The sequence below is a fragment of the Scyliorhinus torazame genome, chromosome 7, assembly GCF_047496885.1.
Source record: "Scyliorhinus torazame isolate Kashiwa2021f chromosome 7, sScyTor2.1, whole genome shotgun sequence".
Classification (NCBI taxonomy): Eukaryota; Metazoa; Chordata; class Chondrichthyes; order Carcharhiniformes; family Scyliorhinidae; genus Scyliorhinus; species Scyliorhinus torazame.
The window spans coordinates 32,920,644-32,945,644 of NC_092713.1; the positions used below are offsets into that span (position 1 = coordinate 32,920,644).

Below are 25,001 nucleotides of genomic sequence, written 5' to 3' on the forward strand. Positions count from 1 at the left end.
CTATCATAGTATTAAAATATCTTTAAAATCACACCAGAAAACAGCTTACAATTGCCCCGTAAACTATGCAAACTAATACAGCGAATACAGTAACTCTTAACTGCTATCTTTATCCCCAGTCAAACAAAAAACCTGTCTCTGCTCTCAATCCACTGTTTAAACATGGTTAGCACTCAAGAATACCTGCTTTACAGAGATGTTCTTTGAAAAAGAGAGATATTTTGACACTGCTTTAAATCCTGTCAGAACCATACAGAAACTCTGGCTGTACATTATTAGAAGCTGTTTCAGCTCGCTTGCTAACCACACTCTTCTGAACCCCTTGAAAAGAAACTGCTAATCTATCTACAGACATATATTTTAACTGAACTGAGATGCTTGACTTCAGCTCACATCTTCAACTAACACACTGCTTTTCTGCAAAGTGCCTGATACTTTGGCTCCTCCCAGTCATTACATCATCTTGCCAAGTTGAAATCTAATTAACTCCACAGGGAATCCCCTTTTTGGGTTATCACACCATACTACAGAAGAGTTTAAATATATGAAGTGAGTATACAGGAAGGAAAACAAACAAAAGGAAATGTAATTATACAACAAATGAATTGGTATAGACTCATCTATGGAATTCTCTGCCCAGTGAAGCAGTTGAAGCTCCTTCCCTAAATATTTTCAAGATAAAGATAGATAGTTTTTAAAGAATAAAGTAATAAAGGGTTATGGTGTTCGGGTGGGAAAGTGGAGCTGAGTCCACAAAAGATCAGCAATGATCTTATTGAATGACTGAGCAGGCTCGAAGGGCCAGGTGGCCTACTCCTGCTCCTAGTTCTTATGTTCTTATATAAGTATTCAAAAATAGTCTATGTACTGGTGTGGGGGATCCAGTTTTGTGCCCCAGTGGTTAGTTGCAGCAACAGCAATATTTTGGTTGTGTACCTGCTGTCTCCTGGTACCAGAACATGCCGGGGGTGGGGGGTCTTGGCATTGCTGTTGTGTTTGTGCGTGTCCCATCTGGTTCCCTACTTGCCCAGTGTTTTACTTAATCCGCTCCTCCTAACCCGCTCATTCTTGATCTGGTTAGGTGCGCCGTGTGCACCACTTTAAGCTGTGTCAGGCTCAGCCCTGCGCATGAGGAGGTGGAATTGGCCCTAAGCAGTGCTTCTATCCAGAGTCCACCCCCATCTCCATGCCCAACCCCATTTTCATTTCTCCTGTATCTCATCCAGGGGTCTGCGTACCTCTTCTAGTATCCATCTGTACATTTCAGCGCAGTTATCGTCCCCGAGTTCGCCCGCAGTCAGATGTCTGTCTAGCATTGAGTGTCCTGGGTGTCTGGGGGAACATCATTGTCTACTTTTGAAGGACGTTTCTGGTTTGTCCGTAACTTGTTCCCTTTTGGGAGTTGGTGCTTTCCCGTGAGTTTCCCCTGGGTCGCTACTCTGCCGTCTATGCATAGGTCCCCTTCCGTTGGTGTCCCTTCGTCCTGCCTCCACCTTTTGAAGGAGACGTCCATTGTCGTGGGGATGAATCTGATTTTTGCAGATGGGGCCTATGTTGGATATTGTGGTCAGACCGAATTGTTGTCGTAGTTGATTCCACATCCTCAGTGTGGCCACTGCGACTGGGCTTTTTTGAGTATTTGGCTGGGGGGGAATGAGAATGCGGCCCAGCCCAGCGTTCGAAGGTATGTCCCCGTGCAGGAATTCTCGTCCATGTAGACCCATTCCATCTCTGGTTCGTTGAGCCATCCCTGTACCATTTCTGCGGTGGCAGCCCTGTGGCACAATTGGAGGCTTGAAAGGACCTCCCATGTTTCTCCTTCTTTGTAGTGCCCTTTTCCTAACCCTCGGGTTAAGTTTGTAACTAGCACCTTGGCTACGTACTCAGTCGGGTTCCTCGGTGCCCTCCGGCAACCCCACGATCCTGAGGTTCTAGCGGCGTGACCTGTTCTCTTGTCCCTCACCTTTCCCTTGAGCACCCCTGGGCCGACATCAACCTTGTCACCCCCACCTCCAGTGAGGTGATCTGGTCTCCCTGGTCTGTGACTGCCCTCTAGAGATCTTGCACCATTGCCATCTGCGTCTCCAATTATCGCTCCGTCCTCTCCTGTGCCTCTGTGTCAGGAGTCAAGGCGTCCGTGACCGCAGACTTCACCATTGACATAATTTCCTTATTTATGGCGTTCCTGTGCTTCAGGAGCTCCTGTGTTAGCAGCTCCATCCATTACCCTATTGGTGGGCATGCTGGTATTTGTGTCATCGGCTCCATTCTCTCCACTGTATCTTGCTGTGCCTCGCTCCAGGCGTCCGCCGTCTCTTCCTTTCATTCTTGGCTCTTGCTGCCCTTGTTCTTTCTCCGGCCCTTTTGTTGATTTGAGGGCATAACTTCGGGTATGTGGTGGTTTTTGGGGAGGGTTTTTGTTGACTTAGTGGCCAATCTTTGAGCTAAAAGTACTTAATTTGGAGTTTCCACGAGGGGAGACACCTTTTCTGCACCTACTCAGCACATCCGTGCCACCGGAAGTCGTGATCCTCCTAAGTAACACCCATGTGGGTACTGTAGTGTTGTGATTCTGTTTCTGGATTAGTAATCTAGAGGCCTGGATAAATAATCCAAACAATATGAGTTTAACTCCCTGAGTGGCAGTTTCTGAATTTGAATTCATAGAATCATAGAATTTACAGTGTAGAAGGAGGCCATTCGGCCTATCGAGTCTGCGCCGGCCCTTGGAAAGAGCACCCTACCTAAGCCCACACCTCCACCCTATCCCTGTAACCCAGTAGCCCCACCTAAATCAGTTTCTCAAAAGTCTGGAATTAAGAGCTGATGCCAATAAGAGCTGTGAAATTGTCGTAAAAAACTAATTGGATCCTGATCATCTTTCAAGGAAAGGCATCCACCACTCCTGTGGTCATATAGGTCAGGCTGATATGTAATTCCAGTCCCACACCAATACATTTCACTCTCAGCTGTCCTCTGAAGTGGACTTAGTCAGCCATGATGTGCAAGGCAACCAGGGATGGGCAATAGTGCTGTCCTTAAATAGGCACATCCAGAGATTGAATGATGGATGCAGGCAAAACGAAATCCCCTATATACACACAAAAAGCGAACACCCTTCCTTCCTCTTGGGCTTATAAAAATTGGCTTTTGAAGTTCCTGGATCTTGACCAGAGAGCAGTCTTGTTCCAGTGGCTGAAAGCAGTTGAAATGGGGTTTGCACAAGTGCAAAGAAGATTGACTGATTGGATTCAGCAGATTCCAAGACAGTTGCAGAAATCCAGAGGTAAGAGGACTGTGCTCTGTGCTATTGCACCATCTAGTGCCCAAAGTGCAAACTTTCAGTGGATATTGGAGAAAAGTATTGGACCCCTCCTGGAAACTACACAGCAAGAGCACAGGAGAATTGTCATTCCAGCTCAAATCAATATTCAGAATTACTGGTTCTAATTTGTCTAGTGTAATCCCCTCGCCCACGCGAGTAGATACACTATTAAATGGCACAGCATTTAATGCTAAAAGCACCCAGGCCCTGCAAAACAGAATCATTTTTAAACCGACATGACCACTGCAGTCAAACACACTCTAAACCCAGGCTTTTAACCGTTAAATTGCCCAATACTTAGCATCCAATATTGCTAAAGTCTTCCAGTTGCCACAGTACAGACCTAGCCAGGGAGATTTTATTTTTTGCAGTGTCTTAGTGTATAGCTTTGTTGGACTAAAATTCTTCTCCTTTAGCATTCAACTATCTGCGAAAGATGCTGAAATTGAAAATCTGAAATCAAGCCTGATGAAGAGTAAACTCTCAAACCAAGAATGTGGTGACAATTTAGGCAGAAGTTGTGAATTGTTGGATGGAACAAGCCGAGAGCTAATATCAGAAAGAAATAAGAAAGGTAAGTTGGCACTTGCCTGAGATTGTGGAGAGAATAAATGTGAAAGCCACAATTTAGTCACAGCACAGTAGAACAGATTTTAAATTTGTCGATGCATTCAAATCTGAGGCCTTGGATGGTTCATACTCCTACTCTCAATTCCCCTCACCTACCACCACTCCTAAGTGCTACACCTAGAGTACTACAATCCTGATTCTTGTTTGTGAAAATGACAAGAAACAATGGGAAATTAATGCTTGGAATATAACTTGTCCAGTGTTGCCTTATTTATAGAATTTCAAGCAAAGAGGTCAACCAGATAGTATTTGTCTTAATATTGGTAATGGGATTTATATCAGCACCAACTCATAACACAAATTTTACAGTGTTCATACAGCTGGCATAAAATACGATAATCAAAAGTGGTTGTTCTTCGGATGTGGCCAGGTTTCTGTTACTATAGGCCGACACCATGGTAATACAAAATCCAGAGGAAATGAAAAGTCGCTTTGACCGAATTTCTGATTTATCTAGATGGGGGATAACTGTTTTTGGAGACATGCCTGTTTGCCCAATTCTGTCCGAATGATTATTTGTTGTAACAAGTGATCATTTGCTGGTACAAGTGATGAAATACTGATTTTCTCTCTCTCTCTCTCTCTCTCTCTCTCTCTGTCTCTCTCTCTCTTTCCTCCTCCTCCGCCCCCCCCCCCCCCCCCAAAAAAAAATACCCAGCTCCATTATGCTCCTTATTGCAGTGTTGCAATCAACTAACTCAGCACAAATCTAGGGTTCAGTTTTCATTATACATTTTTACATTCTTTTGAAACTAAACCTCTTGGGCATTTTAACTGAGTGATGGTACTTTATTAGGTTTGTAAAGTAACAATATTCTTTTTCCTTTGCTATTTCTTTTAATTTGGCAGATGACAGAAAATGCTTGGAACAGCACTTAGAACAAGAGCAAAATAGACAAATGGAAATTGAGAAGCTGCAGACAGAATTACTGGAGGCAGAGGCCACAGTCTCAACATTGCAGACTCGGATGACTGAACAGATCGATAATTTTCAGCAGATACAGGAGCAACTGTTGGAAAAAAGCAAATGCATTGGAAAGGTGGAAGAGGAGGTGTGTAAATTATATATCCAGATAAGGAAATATAGTTTAGCCCATATCTCCATTTTAGTAAACGGAACTTTTCTTGCCTTGTCCAAATGGATATTTCTGATTTGTGGGATTAATTTATCGTGAGCGGTGTCACATGTGAATGACAAGTCCTTGTTTTGATTGTCCTTGCATGCACTTTCTTGTGTAGACTTGGAAATTAAGCAGGAATGTTCGATGGGCATATAAGGGTTGTCAGAGCACAGTGTATCCGGTCTTCGAGGCCTGGGGTCAGTTGTGTCCCCCAACTGTTGTGTTTGGTCCTTTATGCTTTACGAAGGAATCCATCAAACACTTTGACTTGTCCAAACCAGAATCTTTTTTTTATTATCATATAATTTACAGTGCAGAAGGAGGCCATTCAGCCCATCGAGTCTGCACCGGCTCTTGGAAAGAGCACCCTACCCAAGGTCAACACCTCCACCTTATCCCCATAACCCAGTAACCCCACCCAACACTAAGGGCAATTTTGGACAGTAAGGGCAATTTATCATGGCCAATCCACCTAACCTGCACATCTTTGGACTGTGGGAGGAAACCGGAGCACCCGGAGGAAACCCACGCACACACGGGGAGGATGTACAGACTCCGCACAGACAGTGGCCCAAGCTGGAATCGAACCTGGGAGCCTGGAGCTGTGAAGCAATTGTGCTATCCACAATGCTACCGTGCTGCCCAATTGAGTCTCGTGTGGTAAGATTGCAATCTGATACAGAGCTCGTTATCATGTCTGCTTATTACTCCTCTGAAATCTGCACCTAGCACTGACCATTCACTTGTATGTCTTATTACCCTCTCAATCTTCTTCTGAAGATGGTCGGATGTGTCTCCCCTTATATGGGAGTCAGTGGTCACATGAACTTGGTCTAGAGACCGCATGGTGTATCTGCACCACCACCTGCTGGTTGGAGGTCGCACACCATCCATCTATGATATAGCCCATAGGCATATCACCACACCAACCACTGGCCCTATATTATCCTGTTCTTGATGCTCGTTGTGGGGAGGGGTTTGAGGTAGTGTTGACAGCACTGCTCATAATCAGAACATGTTGCTTCTGGTCCTCTCTGTATAAATGTGTGGAATGATGTTGGTTCTGTACTGGGCCTGAGATTGGGGTTACATTGCATTGTGTGACATATATGTAACACCCTTTTTAGAGCTCGGGTTGTCGTTTCTTGTTGTTGTATGTTTCCTTTTATATTGGGGTGGGTATAGAGAATCCATCATTTCTTCCTGCATGGGTGCAGATGAGTCTAGTATCCAAGGAGAGGAGTTTGTGGTCTGTCATTAATGCTTCTGGCACTGCTGGAGTAGAGGGAGATATGTATTGGTGTGCACCCAAAAATGGTCTGAAAAATTAATCCTGAACTTTCGCAGCCATTTCACTGTGTGGGAACATTTTACCATGTTTTCATGGCCTTATCCCATTTCTCCCCTGTTCTCTGGTTGGGCGTATAGAGTCATCAGGTTATGTCTAATGATTGTATTGAGCTCATTATCATATAATATTCGGTACAATTAGCATCGGATTTACAGTGCAGAAGAAGGCCATTTGGCCCGAGTCTGCACCTCCGCCCTAACCCCATAAGCCAGTAACCCCACCTAACCTAAGGGCAATTTATCATGGCCAATCCACCTAACCTGCACATCTTTGGACTGTGGGAGGAAACCAAAGCACCCGGAGGAAACCCACGCAGACACGGGGAGAACATGCAGACTCCGCACAGACAATGACCCAAGCCGGGAATCGAACCTGGGACCCTGGAGCTGTGAAGCAACTGTGTTAACCACTGTGCTACCGTAATGCTGTTCTCCTGTCCTCCTCTGTATTCATGTATGTAGAGCCTTGTTTTTTGCTTGCTGCGCTGTATCATTTTTGTAGTTTTGTTGCATCGTTGTTGACATGTAAAACTTAAATTAATATATATATTTAAAAATCTGGAGATTCTGGAAAGGTCCTCATATTGCACAATGTCAATTTTCTGGCTCCTACTTCAAATCAATGTCCGTTTTTAGAGAGAAAAAAAGAGAAATACCAATTAACCAATTGCTTACCTGCTTTCTGATGATTTCACAATTTTGATTTTTCTTTCTTTTCCTTGGACCTGGGCCATCCACTCTCATCTACCTTTATTTTTCCCTACTGTTCAGCTCTCGCTCTTGGTTGTGGATTTTCCCTACCACCACTCTATCCCCGCTTGTCTCACTCAGCTCTCGCTCCTGATGTCTGATTTCCTCAGTTGTGTATTTTTTTCTGTCGCAAAATTTCCGTCAATTTTATTAAGTAGCAGTAAGAAATTTTGGAAGTACTTGATGTGAAACTTAATTATTTTTGGATCCTCACAAAAGTTTGGCAAATAATTATTTTTACAACTGTACAAATGTTAAGTCATCCATAAACAAGGCCTGATGCTTCAGTAACAAACAGGTGACTAAATGCGTCATTATCTCTGGACTTGAATGCCTTTTGATAAGGGACCTAGTTTGCAATCCTCGACATGATGTTAAAAATGTAATGTTCCTTTAAAAGGAAAAGTATATAGTCCAAAAAAAGATGTGGTAAAGGAAAGAATTGGAGCTGATCTTTTTTTAAGAAGCATTTCTTTACAGAAATACACATTACAAACACGTACCGCTAACCCCAGCCACTGTACAGTTTCAGTCTCTTGCTTTTTATAGGAGCATAAGGGAATCCCAATTGATGCCCACAATCTGCATGCAATTAAATTTGGTTAACAAGCTAAAATATTGTTGTGTGAATAAACTACATATTAAGGCTCCTGTGATGATTTTTTTCCCTGCATCTAATTATAAAATGACAATTGTTTTGATTTTATGCTTCCTTGTTAGGAACCTCGCCCATTGTGCATGTATATTGGAAATTCGGGAATATACTATTTTCCGACCACATAAAATAAGGTTCTGATAATTGTGTGCAGCAGCATGTGAATTTTTGGTCTTGCCAAAAATGTGACATCAGTTCAAAAGGAATGTTCCTTTTTTCAGTCAGTAAAAGGAAGGTGTGCCTAAGTAAAGCAACAAATTTAAAAAAATATATATATATTTTTATTAAGGTTTTTTAACAACACAATTTTTTCCCCTTACAAACAATAACCCCCCCCCCCCCACCCCCGTAACAAAATAACGCAAATTCTCCCTGAGCAAGATATATACATGGCAAGATGGTATATTTACATAGCTTTATACACTGGCTCTTGGCCGCGTGTACCGTTTCCCCCCCACCCTCCATGCTATCTCCCGCTCGTCCATCCCCTCAAACAGTCTCTCGTTCCCCCCCCCCCCCGCCCAGGGTTGCTGCTGCTGCTGATCGACCTTCTTCTAACGCTCCGCGAGCTATTCTAGGAACGGTTGCCACTGCCTGTAAAACCCCTGTGCAGACCCTCTCAAAGCAAACTTGATTCTCTCCAATTTTATGAACCCCGCCATGTCGTTGATCCAGGCCTCCAGGCTAGGGGGCTTCGCCTCCTTCCACAATAGCAAGACCTTTCGCCGGGCTACTAGGGACGCAAAGGCCAGAATTCAGGCCTCTTTCGCCTCCTGCACTCCCGGCTCATCCACTACTCCAAATATTGCTAGCCCCCAGCTTGGCTTGACCCGGACTTTCACCACCTGGGATATTACTCCCGCCACTCCTCTCCAGAACCCCTCCAATGCCGGGCATGACCAAAACATATGGACATGGTTCGCTGGGCTCCCTGAACATCTTTCACATCTATCCTCTACCCCAAAGAACCTACTCAGCCTCGCCCTCATCAAATGCGCTCTGTGAACCACCTTAAATTGTATCAGACTGAGCCTGGCACACGAGGAGGAGGTATTAACCCTACCCAGGGCGTCGGCCCATAGCCCTTCCTCAATCTCCTCCCCCAGCTCCTCCTCCCATTTACCTTTCAGTTCTTCTACTAGCGCTTCCCCCTCTTCTTTCATCTCTTGGTATATTTCCGACACCTTGCCCTCCCCGACCCATACCCCCGAGATCACCCTATCTTGAACGTCTTGTGCCGGGAGCAACGGAAATTCCCTCACCTGTCGCCTCACAAAAGCCCTCACCTGCATATATCTAAATGCATTTCCCGGGGGTAACTCAAATTTCTCCTCCAGTGCCCCTAGGCTCGCAAATGTCCCATCGATGAACAGGTCCCCCATTCTTCTTATCCCCACCCGATGCCAGCCTTGGAACCCCCCGTCCATCTTCCCCGGGACAAACCGGTGGTTACCCCTGATCGGGGACCACACCGATGCTCCCATTGCACCCCTGTGCCTTCTCCACTGGCCCCAGATCTTTAGTGTTGCCGCCACCACCGGGCTTGTGGTGTATTTTGTCGGCGTGAGCGGCTGCGGTGCCGTTACCAACGCCCCCAGGCTCGTTCCTTTACAGGACGCCATCTCCATCCTCTTCCATGCCGCCCCCTCTCCCTCCATAACCCACTTACGGATCATCGCCACATTTGCTGCCCAGTAGTAACTCTCTAGGTTTGGCAAAGCCAACCCTCCTCGGTCCCTGTTGCGTTCCAAGAACCCTCTCCTAACCCTTGGGGTCTTATTTTCCCACACATACCCCATAATACTCCTACCTACTCTCTTGAAAAAGCCCTTGGTGATCACGATTGGGAGGCACTGAAACACAAACAAAAACCTTGGAAGGACCACCATTTTGACCAACTGCACCCTACCCGCCAGCGAGAGCGGGAGCATGTCCCATCTTTTAAAATCCTCCTCCATTTGCTCCACCACCCTTGTCAAATTCAGTTTATGTAGGGCCCCCCAACTTCTGGCTATCTGGATCCCCAGATACCGAAAACTCCTCTCCGCCCTCCTCAGCGGTAGGTCCCCTATCCCTCTTTCTTGGTCCCCTGCCTGTAATACAAAAAGCTCACTCGTCTCTACATTAAGCTTGTAGCCCGAGAACTCTCCAAACTCCTTCAGAGTCTGCATGACCTCCACCAACCCCTCCATTGGGTCCGCCACGTATAGCAGCAGGTCATCCGCGTTTAGCGATACCCGATGCTCCTCTCCCCCGCGGACTATCCCCCTCCATTTCTGTGACTCCCTAAGTGAGATGGCCAAGGGTTCGATCGCCAATGCAAACAACAGGGGGGACAGGGGGCACCCCTGTCTCGGTCCCTCGGTACAGCCGAAAGTACTCCGACCTCCGCCGGTTTGTCACTACGCTCGCCACCGGGGCGCTGTAAAGGAGCTTAACCCATCTAATAAACCCTCCCCCGAACCCAAACCTGCGCAATACCTCCCAGAGGTACTCCCACTCTACTCGGTCAAAGGCTTTTTCCGCGTCCATAGCTGCCACTATCTCCGCCTCTCCCTCCTCCGATGTCATCGTTATCACGTTTAAGAGCCGCCGCACATTGGTATTTAACTGCCTGCCCTTTACGAATCCCGTTTGGTCCTCGTGAATCACCCCCGGGACACAGTCCTCAATCCTACTGGCCAGTACCTTCGCCAATAGCTTAGCATCCACATTGAGGAGCGAAATCGGCCTGTACGATCCACATTGCAGTGGATCCTTGTCTCGCTTTAGAATCAGGGAAATTGTCGCCTCCGACATTGTCTGGGGCAGGGTTCCCTCCTCTCTTGCCTCGTTGAAGGTCCTCACTAGTAGCGGGGCCAGCAGGTCCACATATTTTCTATAGAATTCCACCGGGAACCCGTCCGGCCCCGGGGCCTTCCCCGCCTGCATGCTCCCCAAACCCTTACTCAACTCCTCCAGCCCAATTGGTGCCCCCAAACCAACCGCCTCCTGCTCCTCCACCCTCGGGAACCCCAGCTGGTCCAGGAATCGCCTCATCTCATCTCTCTTCCCGCCCCCCCCCCCCCCCCGGGGGGGGGGGGGGCTGGGATTTGTACAGCCCTTCATAGAAGTCCTTAAATACCTTATTTATTTTCGTTGCACTTCGAACCGTGGCTCCCCTTCCATCTTTGATTCCCCCTATTTCCCTCGCTGCCGCCCTCTTACGGAGCTGGTGCGCCAGCATCCGACTAGCCTTTTCCCCGTACTCGTAAGTCGCCCCTTGCGCCTTCCTCCACTGTGCCTCCGCCTTGCCCGTGGTCAGCAGGTCAAACTCCGTCTGGAGCCGTCGCCTTTCCCCAAGTAATCTTTCCTCCGGGGCCTCTGCGTATCTCCTGTCCACCCGCAAGATCTCCCCCACTAGCCTCTCCCTTTCCATTCCCTCTATCTTCTCCCTATGAGCCCTGATGGAGATCAGCTCTCCCCTGATCACCGCCTTCAACGCCTCCCATACCACCCCCACTCGCACCTCCCCGTTGTCGTTGGCCTCCAAGTACCTTTCAATACACCCCCTCACCTTCCCACACACCACCTCATCGGCCGGCAGTCCCACATCCAGCCGCCACAGCGGACGTTGGTCCCTCTCCTCTCCCAGCTCCAGTTCCACCCAGTGCGGGGCATGGTCCGAAACGGCTATGGCCGAATACTCCATCCCCCCCCACTCTCGGGATGAGCGCCCTGCCCAGAACAAAGAAATCTATCCGGGAGTAAGCCTTATGCACGTGGGAGAAAAAGGAAAATTCCCTGGCCTGCGGTCTTGCAAACCTCCATGGGTCCACTCCCCCCATCTGATCCATAAACCCCCTAAGTACCTTGGCCGCCGCCGGCTTCCTTCCCGTCCTTGATCTGGAGCGGTCCATTGCTGGGTCCAGCACCGTATTGAAGTCCCATCCCATTATTAGTCCTCCTACCTCCAGGTCCGTAATGCGTCCCAACATGCGCTTCATGAATCCAGCATCATCCCAGTTCGGGGCGTATACATTTACCAACACCACCCACGTCCCTTGCAACCTACCACTCAGCATCACATATCTCCCTCCATTATCCGCTACGATAGTCTTGGCCTCAAATGACACATGCTTTCCCACCAGAATTGCCACCCCTCTATTTTTTGCGTCCAATCCCGAGTGAAATACCTGTCCTACCCATCCCTTTCTTAACCTGACCTGGTCCGCCACCTTCAGGTGTGTCTCTTGGAGCATTGCCACATCTGCCTTCAGTCCCTTCAAGTGCGCGAACACTCGAGCCCGCTTCACCGGCCCATTCAGGCCCCTCACGTTCCACGTTATCAGCCGGATTGGAGGGACTCTCACCCCCCCACCCCCCCCACTAGCCATCTCCTTTTCTGGGCCAGTCCCTTGTCCGCGTCTCCCTCACTCTCCAGTCCCCCAGCTGGGGGACCCCTGTCCCAGCCACCTCTTCTGTGTCCCGTTCTCTTTCGGCCAGTGCAGCAGCAACCCTTTTCCCCCCCCCTCCCTCCTCTTCCCCTCCCCCCTTCCCGCTAGATCCCCGTCTAGCTTTTTTGCTCCCCCCATATCCCTCCCGTAAGTCAGCTGACACCTGCTGACCCCGGCTTCCCCCACCATCCCTTTAACCCCCCCGTGTGGGAATCTCCCAATCAATGTACATTCCTTTGTTCCCCTTCCCGCCTTTTTTTTTTGCCGCGCGCAGGAAAGACAACCCCGCGCCTGCCCCGCCCCCCATGGCGCAGCTCCTGTCATGGCCTTGTCCCTCTCCCCCAGCCCATATATCCTTTCCTGCGCGTGGTTGACCCCCTATGTACAACAACCATCATACTTCACCCCTCAAACACCCCCCTCCCACACAAACCCTCAATTAGAGTCCAGTTTTTCAGCTAATATAAAGGTCCACGCCTCTTCGGGCGTTTCAAAGTAGTGGTGTTGGCCAATATGTGTAACCCACAGTCGCGCTGGCTGCAGCATTCCAAATTTCACTCCTTTCCGGTGCAGCACCGCTTTGGCCCGGTTGAAACCCGCTCTCCGCTTAGCGACCTCCGCGCTCCAGTCCGGGTATATTCTGATCTCCGCATTGTCCCACTTGCTGCTCCGTTCCTTCTTGGCCCATTTCAGGATCCTCTCTCTGTCCGTAAACCGGTGAAATCTCACCACCATCGCCCTTGGCGGCTCTTTTGTCTTGGGCTTCCTCGCTAGCACTCGGTGCGCCCCATCCAACTCCAGCAATCCCGGGGGGGGGCCTCCGCACCCATCAGCGTCCCGATCATTGTGCCCGCATATGCCGCGGCATCGGCCCCCTCCACTCCTTCTGGGAGACCCAGGATCCTCAAGTTGTTTCTCCTTGATCTGTTCTCCAGGTCTTCGAGTCTTCCCGCCCACGTCCTGTGCAGCGCCTCATGCCGCTCCACTCTCTCCGCCAGGCCCACGAGCTCGTCGTCGTTCTCACTCACTTTTTCCTGGATCTCCTGAATCTTCACCTCTTCTGGCTTTCTGGGTTGCTCCAAGTTTTTCCACCATTGCCAGTATAGGCGCCACCATCTCCTTACGCAGCTCCTCGAAGCAGCACTTGATGAACTCTTTCATCTCCTCTCTGTCCGTGGGCGCCGCCATTTTGTTTTTTTCTTCTTCTTTCTTCTCCCGCTGCTCCAGGGCCGCTTTCCTCGCCGTTTCACTGCGGATCCAGTCCATGCAGGGCTGTAGGGGACTTCCTCCGTTCTTCCCCACGCGTTGGGTCCGTTGGGGCTCCGTTAGCGGGCCCAAAAGTCTGTTTCTGCGGGAGCTGCCGACTCGCGCGGCTTAGCTCCGCATCGCCGCGACCCGGAAGTCTCAAGCAACAAATTTAAATTAACCAAGTTTGTTTTCCAGATAATTTATCTAGCTATTGTATTCATATCTTATGATAAACATCATAATACTCAGAATACTTTAATATACCCATATCTATCTGTTTGGCAGCTAAGGAAAACAAAATCGCAACTTTCCACAACGGAGAAACAGTTGGAGGAGAAAACCATTGTTTGCACAACCAACGCAGTAAAAGCAATTGAACATGAACAGGACATTGCGGTAAAATTGGGATAATAATTAAATGACAAATTCTGAGTAATGCTGACATGGATTTTTAAATAATTTTTCAGCAACAGATGATGACTAATTCCTATGTAAGATGTGATAACATTTTTTAAATTTCAGAAAAAGTTCTGTGAAACCTGATTTGTAAAATGACAATATCTTGGCCATAATGCAGAAATCCATACTTAATGAAATGATAGTTTTGCTTGAAAAGCCCATACATTTTTGAGTTTTAACCATGTTTTGCTATAATCCAAAAATTACATTTTCGGCAATTCTAATATTTAAACATCAAATTGAGAGCCATTCGCATTTTGTTGTTGTGACTTGAAAGTACCAAATTTCATATGGACCTGGGAAAAAACAATAATGAGCAGATCTGTAAGCCAAATGAAGGAGTCTGTTTAATTTCTGGAAGCCACGCAAATCATGTTTTCATATCATATTTGTAATCCTATTAAAATAAGTCAAGCTGCCTGGTTTAAATTTCAAACTTTGCATTTTCTTGTAAAATGTCAAGAGTACATTTCCTGCTTAGAATTATTAGCATTGCTCAACAATGTGGAAAATGTTCTGTTCTCAAAAGTAGGAAAATCTAATCCAACCTGAACCAATTAAAAGCCCATCCCAGTCATTAGCAAAATGGTGAAAGGAGTTGTCAGTAGTCCTATCAAGCAGCACTTACAATAATCTGCTTACTGGTATTCAGTTTGAGTATTGTTGAGTCCTCTGCTATCAACATCCTTCGGTGGAGGATACACTCACCATTGACCAGAATCTCAGCTGGATTAACTACATAAATACTGTAACTATCATTTGTTTCTTGGTAGCACAGTGCTTGAATATTGCTGAAAAAATATTTTTTTTTGTCAAAGCACTCATCGGGACATTCACAAGAACACAATGCAAGGGCAATCAAAACGTTTATACAGTAAGAGAAGAGAGTGCCGATTGGTTGGCAAATGGACTTAGATTGGTAGAGGCACTGCATGGAGAATGCACCAGTTGATGGCGACTGATAGTTAACTGTCAAGCATTGTTTGAAATTTAAACCAGGCAACTTGAATTATCAAGGCATTGCCTGAGGAATGAACTAGCAAATGGCAGTCACTTGTTTTGTTTGGGTGTATATATGCTTTTTTCTGTCTACAAAGAACAGGACCCTGTGTATTAATGTGTATAGCTTCCAATACACACAAATGTGCCACACTGCAAGCCCGACTGACCATCTTCAATTGATTGTCAACATAATTCTTAGCACACTGAGGATTATTTAGCAAATGTTATCCAATCGCAGAATCACATCTGCTCATCAACAGGCCTAAGGATGCCATTATTGGCCCTGTAAAGTACACAATCTACCTCCGATTATCCTGAATGGGCAAGATATTTCAAATTTGAATAGCAGGTGATGCTAGCTGTTTCACGCTACTATTATGCAGTAGCAACACAAGTGATATTCACCACTAACAGAATGCTGCCATTAAGCCAAAAATGCATTCTACCTATCACATAAATGAGTAATGTGGTATATGAATTTTAGTGCCAGTGTGATGCTCGGTCTGTATGCCCCAAAAACGGGTGGAATGTATCGAACAGTATGCTCCTTTTGCTGTTAACAACGGGCAAGGTGCAGATCATACCCAACCAATCGTATAAACAAAACTCAAAGTCCAACATTAGATGTGATTCAGCAATTGAACAATTTGCTAAATATTCCTCTGTGCGAAGAATTTAAGATTGTCAGCCAGACTCGCAGTGAGCCGCATTTGCGTGTACTGGAAGCTACATATGTTATTACACAGGGCCCTGTTCTTTGCAGACAGAAAGAGCATGTACACACTGCACCTGTTTGAGTTAAGCAAAGTGCACCTGTTTGAGTTAAGCAAAGTAAGTGACAGCCGTTCATTGGTTCATTCCACAGGGCAATGCCGTGACCAATCAAGAGTCCAGCTAATTGACTTAAATTTTAAACAATGCTTGACAGTTAACTGTCAGTCACCATCAACTGGTGCATTGTTCATAGCGCCTCTACCAAAGTCCACCTGCCAATCAGTTCGCACTCTCTTCTCATTCAGTAGACATTTGTTGATTTCTGTTGCATTCTATTCTTGTGAATATCCTGATGAGTGCAAGGAGAAAAATTTAGACAAAAAACATTTCTTTTTCAGCAGCAACCGCCAGTACATGTAGTATTTTGGAGGATGTGGCTAACCTCTGTGCTCCCCAATGTTTTTTTTACTGTCTAGAAGTTTTTTGGTTTTTAAAATTTTTTAAAAATTCTCCTCCATTTTCACATTTTCTTCCACATTTACATCCATCAACGATAAACAATAATCAGCAAGATATGTCAGTCCCCATAATAACAACAACGATCCCATCTACCCACCAACCCCCAAACCTCAACCCGCATGTTTACATAAACAAATGAATGACAAAAATAAATCAGGGATTACCCGTAGTCACCCTTAATCCTACACAGCTCCCACCCCCCCACCCCAGGTCTCCAGCTCCTCCCGTCCACTGCCTCTTGTAAAACTCCTCCCCCTACCCTCGGTTCCTTCCCCCCCAACTTTCCACCCCGGCTAGACCACTCGGACCCTGTTCTGCCAGGCTCCGATGGCCGCAGCACCTCCCCCACCTCACTCCCGTTCACTGGCCGGCACAAACCGGCCAGCGTGGAGGCCCCCGCCCGGGTCCCTTTCCCACTTGCCCTGCCCCAGGAAAGCCCAAAGATCCCCTTTTAGCACACAAACCCCACCTATCCACCTACACCCCAAAGAACTCTCATTTCGAGTGAAAGTCCCGTCCCTTCCCTCGTCCACATATATACCACCTTGGCTCCTTTAATCTCTACACCCGCGCGCAGTGATACAAAAAAGAAGAAAATACAGTCATGAGGTTACATCGGCACATGGCCATTCCTCAGTTTGTCAGTACTGCCACAGTCCTTCTGCTTTCGCAAACTCCTCCGCTGCTTCCGCCGTTCCAAAATAAAAGTCCCTGAGCTTGTAAGTCACCCTCAGCTTTGCTGGATATACAATGCCGCACCGCACCTTGCTAATGTACAGTGCCCTTTTCACCTGGTTGAAGGCAGCCCGCCTCCTTGCCAGCTCCACTGTAAAGTCCTGGTATACACGTATACCAGCTCCAGCCCACTGCACCACCCGCTTCAGCTTGGCCCAGCTCAGGACCTTCTCCTTCACCCTGTACCTACGGAAGCACAGAGTCACTGCCCTTGGCGGCTCACTCGCCTTTGGTACAGACCTCCACGACCGATGAGCCTGATCCAGTTCATATCGGGAGGGGTCCTCCCCCTCCCCCAGTAGTTTTGCCAGCATCGCGGCAAAATACTCAGTCGGCTTCGGTCCTTCAACTCCTTCGGGCAGCCCCACAATCCTCAAGTTCTGTCGCCTGGATCTATTTTCCAGGTCTTCCATTTTTCCTTGCAGATCCTTGTTAGTATCCATCACCTTTCGCATCTCTTTCCCCATCGAGGCAAGTTGATCACCGTGCTGCAATAACGTCTCCTCCACTTCCTTCAGCGCCTCCCCTTGCTCTCGCACCTCCGCCACTGCGCTCGCCACCTCCGTCCTCACCGGGGAAACCGCCTCCTCCACCAGCACACTCAAAGCCTCCCTCATCTCCTTCCTCACCGTCTCCATGCATTTCGCAATCTGCGCCAACTGCTTTTCAAATTCCGCAGCCATCACCTTGGTTATTTCTTCAGCCGTAAGCAGTGCGGCCTTCCCTGGTGCTCCAGCCTCCATTTTTCCTGGTGACCCCGCGATGACCTTTCCACTCCCCGACGGACCTCAAGCTGGTTTTTTTTCGGCCGTTTTTCTGCTCACCCTCGACATTTTCTTTGGGGGGTTTTTCCCTCCTGTGTCTTCTCAGTGCCTCCTCTGTGCCTTCTCCCTTCTTCTGCCGCCTCCGCGGACCGGGCTTAAAGCCCCGAAATTGCCTTACATTAACACTGCAATGAGGTTTCTGTGAAAAGCCCCTAGTCGCCACAGTGCGGCGGCTCTCCATTGTGCGGCCGCCTCCCGCCCGCCGTCACCGGAAGCCTACTGTCTAGAAGTTAAGAGTGTGATAGAATGCTCTGCACTTACCTGGATTTTTGCATGTGTACCAGAAACCTGATGCTATCCAAGACGAGGCAGTCTGCTTGATTGGCATTGCTAACCAATATTGCAGCCCCTCCACTGTGGTTGCACAGGGTGCACTGCAACCACAAAGCTTTATCAGCTAGGAGAATGGCAGCTAGTATATAGAAACACCATCACCTCCAAATTCAAGTCCGTCCTGACTTGGGACTCATAGCAATGATCCTTCGATGTTGCTGGGCAAAATTTCTCTAACTCCATACTATCAGCATTGTGGGCACAATCAAGGACAATCAAGGACAAGAAGACCACCATTTAATGGCAACTAAGGATGGTCAAGTAAGTGCTGATCTTGTCGGGTAAGCCCACATCCTAATAATGAATTTAACAAAAGAAGGGCTTTGGCTATAAAAATACAACATGTGCATTATTTTGAAGTTCTAAATGTGGAACATTTTGTATTCAAACAGTGCCTTTACTTGTTTGAAAACAAAAACCAGAAATTATTTTCTGAGGTGAATTATCCTTGGTCAGTTAAATAAATATACAAGTCGTTATCTTTTAATTTTCTATGCAATAAACATGTTCAATAATATCCACAAGGAATTATGGGACAGCACGGTAGCACAGTGGTTAGCACTGTTGCTTCACAGCTCCAAGGTCCCAGGTTCAATTCCCGGCTTGGATCACTGTCCGTGTGGAGTCTGCAAGATCTCCCCGTGTCTGCGTGGGTTTCCTCTGGGCGCTCCGGTTTCCTCCCACAAGGCCTGAAAGACATGCTTTTCAGTAATTTGGACATTCTGAATTCTCCCTCCGTGTACCTGAGCAGGCGCCGCACTGTGGCGACTAGGGGCTTTTCACAGAAACCTCATTGCAGTGTTAATGTAAGCCTACTTGTGGCAATAAAGATTATTATAAGTTTGACATTTTTAACTGCTGTTTCTCTTATAATACTAGGACAGAAATGAAGAAATTACCAAATTGGAAAGATTTATCGAGGAGCAACATCAGGAAAATATTGTTGCACGTGAACATATCAAGAAGGTTCAAACTGAACAGTGTCATGAGCTCGAGAAACAGATTGAAATTGTAAGCTTACATTCTAACTTTGTGTTATCTAACACTCTACCAACCAAACCTTTCTAGTAACCGAAAGTTCTGGCAGCACTTTAAAAGGCAGTTACTTTTGGTTTCCAGATAATGCTTTTTTAAAAACTAATAATAATTGTATATTGTAAATGTGTAGAGGTTGTTCTTAGGCTTTACATTGAAATTATTCATTTATTCAATCAGTTTTGATTATTGTGCCTGAACAAAGATTATACCGCTTGGAACAACAGTCAGTGAAACCGACGCCTTGATTTAATTTTTTATAAAAGCCGGTCTGAAAGTCATGGTGTCAGTTGTAGTGATTTTGGTGGGGCTTTGATGGTTCAGCTTCTTCCCCTCAGCCTTTCAAAGGCAGAGCAGCAACTTGTCTTGTGACCGCAGTGATATAATAACCCATTAACTGGCATTTTGATTTACCAGCACCACCTATGCCTCAAGATTTTACTGTAATTACTTAAAAGGTATATGTAGATGATTATGGCTGATATAGTCGGACATTTTAAGAATCCCGAGTTATCTAATTTTGACATGTGGAAGTTTTAAAAATAAACTGTTCTTGTTTTTAGAATGAGCAGTATAGAACTGAGGCTGTACTCATTGAAAGAATGCTGCTCTTAAAATGCCCACTAGGAGTTGTCGGAGAACAATGATGCCTTTGTTTTGTAGTTGCAGGCCATGATTTCTGTTCTTAATTTCAAAGAAGCTGCTGTGGCTGATACTCATTTACAGTCTTTAACTGCACACTTCTCTCTTTTTTGAATCGTTACTCTTTTTTTCTGTATGTCTGATTGCACCAATAATTGTAAAAACTATTGCCATGTCAAAATGTGGATATGGAGAAAGATTATGCACTGGATTATTTCTCTGTTCTGAAGACTTAAGTGCCACTGCCGGTGTACAATTGCAGGAAATGCACGTTGCCACTAGGAGCACCGGCCAGGAGAAATTATGTCATGCAAATGGGCCAGCACGCAGACCACGTGAAGCCCGCCTGATTTGCAGCCCCACTGGCGTCTGATTCGCTGGCGACGTGGATCACCTTCAGAGCCTGACCAGTTGGAGCAGCTTTTAAGCATTCCACTCGGCACAGACTGTCATTCCAGGCAAGAAGATGGCTGCTAAAAGACTCCAAGGTTCTTGGAATCGGAAATTGGATGCTGTTGAAGAGAGGAGGGATACCCTCTTTCCCCAGGGTGGGGCGGAGAATCAAACCTGCCATACTGAACAAGGCCTGGAATGAGAAGGCAGATGGCGTGAGTGCTGTCAGCCTCACCAAGAGGGAAGTAGTTGCAATGGAATTCAACATGCGCCAAACAAATGAGTCCAATGCAACGCAGATGTCCCTATAGCAACTGAGTCGCCCCTCTCCCACAGACCAGTCCTTTCCAAGATCCCACCCCATGTGGCGGGATTCTCCTTCCCGCCGCACCGGTTTTCGTGTGCAGCGTGCCCCCGCCAGCGGCGGGATTCTCCGTTTCGCCAGCTGGCCAATGGGGTTTCCCATTGTGGGCAGCCCCATGCCGTCGGGAAATCCCTGGATTCCCTCAAGTCCACAAGGCGGCAGATTCGGAACTGCGCCCAAAAGATGCGGGACCAAATGACGCACGCGGAAGTAGGTCATAAATCTACTTTAAGGTATCCCCACCTGGGATACACCGATCTCCCTCAATTCTCTGGCTGAGTGCAGCCAGGTGCCGATCTGTGATGATCCACAAAAATGTGGACCAGGCGGAACAGGGCCCAGGGGGGTGGGTCTCCCGGGATATTGGAAAGCCTTGGATGGTCAGGATCAGTGCAGGATCAGCCCCCTGGCCCTCTCCCTGGAACGTGGGCACTGCCAAGGTGCCCCTTGGCACTGCCACACTGGCTAGGTCCATGATGCCAGTGCAGTGGGTGCCCGGGTGGCACTGCCAAGGGTCAGGGTCCGGGGGATGTCCTTGAAAGGAGGGGGGGGGGCGGTTTGAAGGGTAGGGATGTGCAGGGCAGGTACATAGGGGCCACCAGGAAGCTGGGGGTGACAGGTGGGGGTCCTGGAAGGAGGGATTGCTGTAAGGGAGCTTGTGGGGACCTGAAAGGGGGGGGGGGGCCTTAGGGACCCCATAGTGAGGTGTCCTCACTTGGGGGGTGTGAGGTAGTGTTCATGTATGTTAGGGGTGACAATGCCCATGGTTGGGGGAAGGACCCACAAGCTCACTTAGAGATCAGACCCTTTCAAAATGGTGGCCGAATCTCTGCTCTCAAATGCTAAATAAAATTCTACGGGCTAGATTCTTCTGCCCCACCCACTGCAAGAAGGCCACAGGCGCGGACAATGGAGAAGTCCATTGACCTCGGACGGGATTCTCTGGTAGTCGGGCGGATGCGGCCGGAAAATCCTGCCTTAGGTGGGGCTAACTGGTGAGAAACTCCCCAGAGTCCAAAGAAGTGACAAGTGTCATTGAATAGCGGTGGGAAACTCGCCGGTAGAGCCGGCGAGAAACTTCCTGTAAAACCTGCCACAAATTAACTTAGAAATTGTTTGGGAGAATCGCGGCCCGTGTCTCGCCACTGCTTTCATTGTATCATACACCACTGCAGAGATTATCACCTTGATAGGTAATGTTAGATATCAGGCTTCTGGGTCATCGTCTGGTGAACACCACACAAATACTGCAGCACATCAGGTGGAGGAAGGAAGTGGACGGTCGGAGGGCTGCCCGATCCCAGGGAACAGCTGTCTCCCAGACAGATGTTGCACTTCTGGAAAAGATGATCCCATCATGTTGCAGATGCAGAAGCAGAGCAAGAATCTACAGGAGGGAGTGTCAGAAACTTTCCAGCGCCTTCAAGTACAGCTGGAGGAGTCCAGACGCCTTCAGAGGCAAGAGATGGTGCCGGCAATGCTTGGTACATGCCAACACTGAAAGGGTGGCACCCACGGTGGAAGACCTGAGGTAAGATGTCAGAGCCATGCGTCAGGACGTCCAAGGCCACCGGGAAGCTATAAAGTGCTATCCATGGCTGAGGCGCAGGACAGGAGAGCCCAGTCACAGGCGGACATGTCCCGGGTGCACATGGACATTGCTGCAACGCTCCAGAGCTTGGCCTGTTCACAAAGAGTCATGGCTGATAGCACCAACACCCTGTGGTGAGGCGCGAGGAAAGGTGGAGTGAAAGACTAAAGGAGAGGGAAGGGTTAAGCGTCTCAGGGGAAGGTGGATTTTGTGTGGGGGAGGCGTTTTAAGTAGGGGGAGTGGGGGGTGGTAGGATAGCTGAGCTAGGTCTCCTAGTTGGTAAATCGGGAGGTGATGAAGTTGTCCCATGTGCGGCGGTCCTGGATCACACTTTGGGCAGCCTGCCGTGACGGCTCAAACTCGATGCCCAGGTCTTCACAGAAACCATCCTCGTCTGGTGAAGCTGCATTCTTCCTCCTCTTCCAGCATGTTGCCCCAGCATGTGCGATGGTATGAAGTATGCAGCAGGCCACCACGCTGCTCCAGACTCACTGGGGGTTATATTAGAGCGCCCACCAGAGCAGTCCAGGCATTAATAATAATATTATAATCTTTATTGTCCCAAGTAGACTTACATTAACACTGCAATGAAATTACTGTGAAAAGCCCCTCGTTGCCACATACCGGCGCCTGTTCGGGTTCACTGAGGGAGAATTCAGAATGTCCAGTTCACCTAACCGTACATCTTTCGGGACTTATGGGAGGAAATCGGAGCACCCGGAAGAAACCCACGCAGACATGGGGAGAACGTGCAGACTCCACACAGTCAGTGACCCAAGCCGAGAATCGAACCTAGGACCCTGGCGCTGTGAAGTGACAGTGCTAACCACTGTGCTGCCGTGCTGTCCACAGATGGAATACAATGTGGGAAAATGTGAAGGAGGAATGGAGGCGTATACTATTTTCTAAATGGGGAACTGCTGAGGAAATCAAAAGCACAAAGGGACTTGGGAGTCCTTGTTCAAGATTCTCTTCAGGTTAACGTGTAGGTTCAGTTGGCAGTTAGGAAGGCAAATGCAATGTTGGCATTCATGTCGAGAGGGCTAGAATACAAGTGCAGGGATGAACATCTGAGGGTGTATAAGGCTCTGGTCAGACCGCATTTGGAGTATTGAGAGCAGTTTTGGGCCCCGTATCTAAGGAAAGATGTGCTGGCCTTGGAACCCAGAGGAGGTTCACGAGAATGATCTCTGGAATGAAGAGCTTGTCGTATGAGGAACGGTTGAGGACTCTGGGTCTGTACTCGTTTAGAAGGATGGGGGGGGATCTTATTGAAACTTACAGGATACCGCGAGGCCTGGATAGAGTGGATGTGGAGAGGATGTTTCCACTTGTAGGAAAACCTAGAACCAGAGGACGCCATATCCAGACTAAAGGGACGATCCTTTAAAACAGAGGTGAGGAGGAATTTCTTCAGCCAGAGGATGGTGAATCTGTGGAACTCTTTGCCGCAGAAGGCTGTGGAGGCCAAATCACGGAGTGTCTTTAAGACAGAGATAGATAGGTTCTTGATTAATAAGTGGATCAGGGGTTATGGGGAGAAGGCAGGAGAATGGGGATGAGAAAAATATCAGCCATGATTGAATGGCGGAGCAGACTCGAAGAGCCGAGGGGCCTAATTCTGCTCCTATGTCTTAAGACACATTATAAATGCAATTATTTTCTTTTTTGTTAAGCTTGAAATTCAACTGGAAGAAAAACAGCAACAGTTGAGAAAACAAAAGCAAACAATTTCAACTGTTGAGGAAGAGCTCTATGCCAAGCAAAGCAAAATTGAATCATTGGAATTTCTACTCGAGGAAGCCAGCCAGGCAAGCTTTAAAAATAAAATGTTATTGGTTCTTATTTACACTTTCAATTCTCTGGGGATTGCACAAATATTAACTTTATAAAAATATTTCGCAAATATCAATGTTTTGAAAGTATTTAAAGTATAATGATGTGAATTATGACCAGCTGAATTGCGGTGAGTCTCAAATTACTTTTATTTCGAGTGAGTCTTTCTTTTCTCATGGTGATGTATTGTTAAAGTTCTCAGTTATGCCTTTTAACATTTCTTTTAGAGAAGCCCGCTGAAAACCAACATGTGCATTGAAGTGTGACAACTCAATCATCAAATCCAGCAGCAAAAAGCTAAAGCACCAGGAAAACAGCTGGCCATGCAGATCTTGCATGCTCAAAATTGTATATTAGGAAACTCCCTTGCACGGGGGCACGATTCTCTGGTCTCGTTTCACTCACGCGAGAGAGCAACAAAGCCAGGGATAGCAGCAGAGGCCAAAAACGAGAACCGCGCCGGGCGCCAAAATGTTTGCGATGCAACCGGCCCACTCCCGTAGGTGAAATTGAGATCCCGCCTTGGCGTGGGGAGAATCCAATTATCACCACTTAAGTCCTAATTCCATACAATTAACGGGCGCACCCCATATCCTACAGTCTCCCGCGATCTAGTGGCCTCCCCAACATGTGGTCATGCTGGCACCGATTAGTACTCCTTTGTACTAATGTTCCTATTCCAAGGGCAACACTAGTCCCTGCCGGTTTGCCCAACGATCGCCATAACTCCCACTGACCGCGGAGGCCTCTGGCCTTGCGGCTTAAGGCGATTGCTAATAAGGAATTGGCAATCGTGGTTAAGTGAGAACTTCACACATCCCAATTGCATCCCCTTGGGCAGGCGGGCCATGTAGTATGTGGGGCTCATTGCCGTGCATCCCAATCACACCTTGATGCATGGACAATGTGCTAGAACACTGTGGGAGGCAGCACCACCGATGCAGTGGCCAATCTTCGATCACCCAGGGGATGGGCTCCATGTCCACTGCCGGGTGTACATGGGCAGGGCGTGTCGGGTGGTCGCCCTGTTCTGGGTGCT

The 25,001-nt window shown here is 47.7% G+C and overlaps 1 protein-coding gene across 6 annotated transcripts in view; it reads left to right on the forward strand.

Annotated features, from left to right (window-relative positions):
• Window positions 1–25,001, forward strand: part of ccdc18 (coiled-coil domain containing 18) — a 239,684-nt gene that overhangs the window by 77,209 nt on the left and 137,474 nt on the right. For all 6 annotated transcript variants that reach the window (XM_072510511.1, XM_072510508.1, XM_072510507.1 and 3 more), the window contains 5 exons: window positions 3,742–3,899; window positions 4,805–5,007; window positions 13,801–13,911; window positions 18,981–19,112; window positions 23,803–23,942. In XM_072510511.1, coding sequence (XP_072366612.1) covers window positions 3,742–3,899; window positions 4,805–5,007; window positions 13,801–13,911; window positions 18,981–19,112; window positions 23,803–23,942 — 744 coding nt within the window. The remainder of the gene's footprint in view (window positions 1–3,741; window positions 3,900–4,804; window positions 5,008–13,800; window positions 13,912–18,980; window positions 19,113–23,802; window positions 23,943–25,001) is intronic.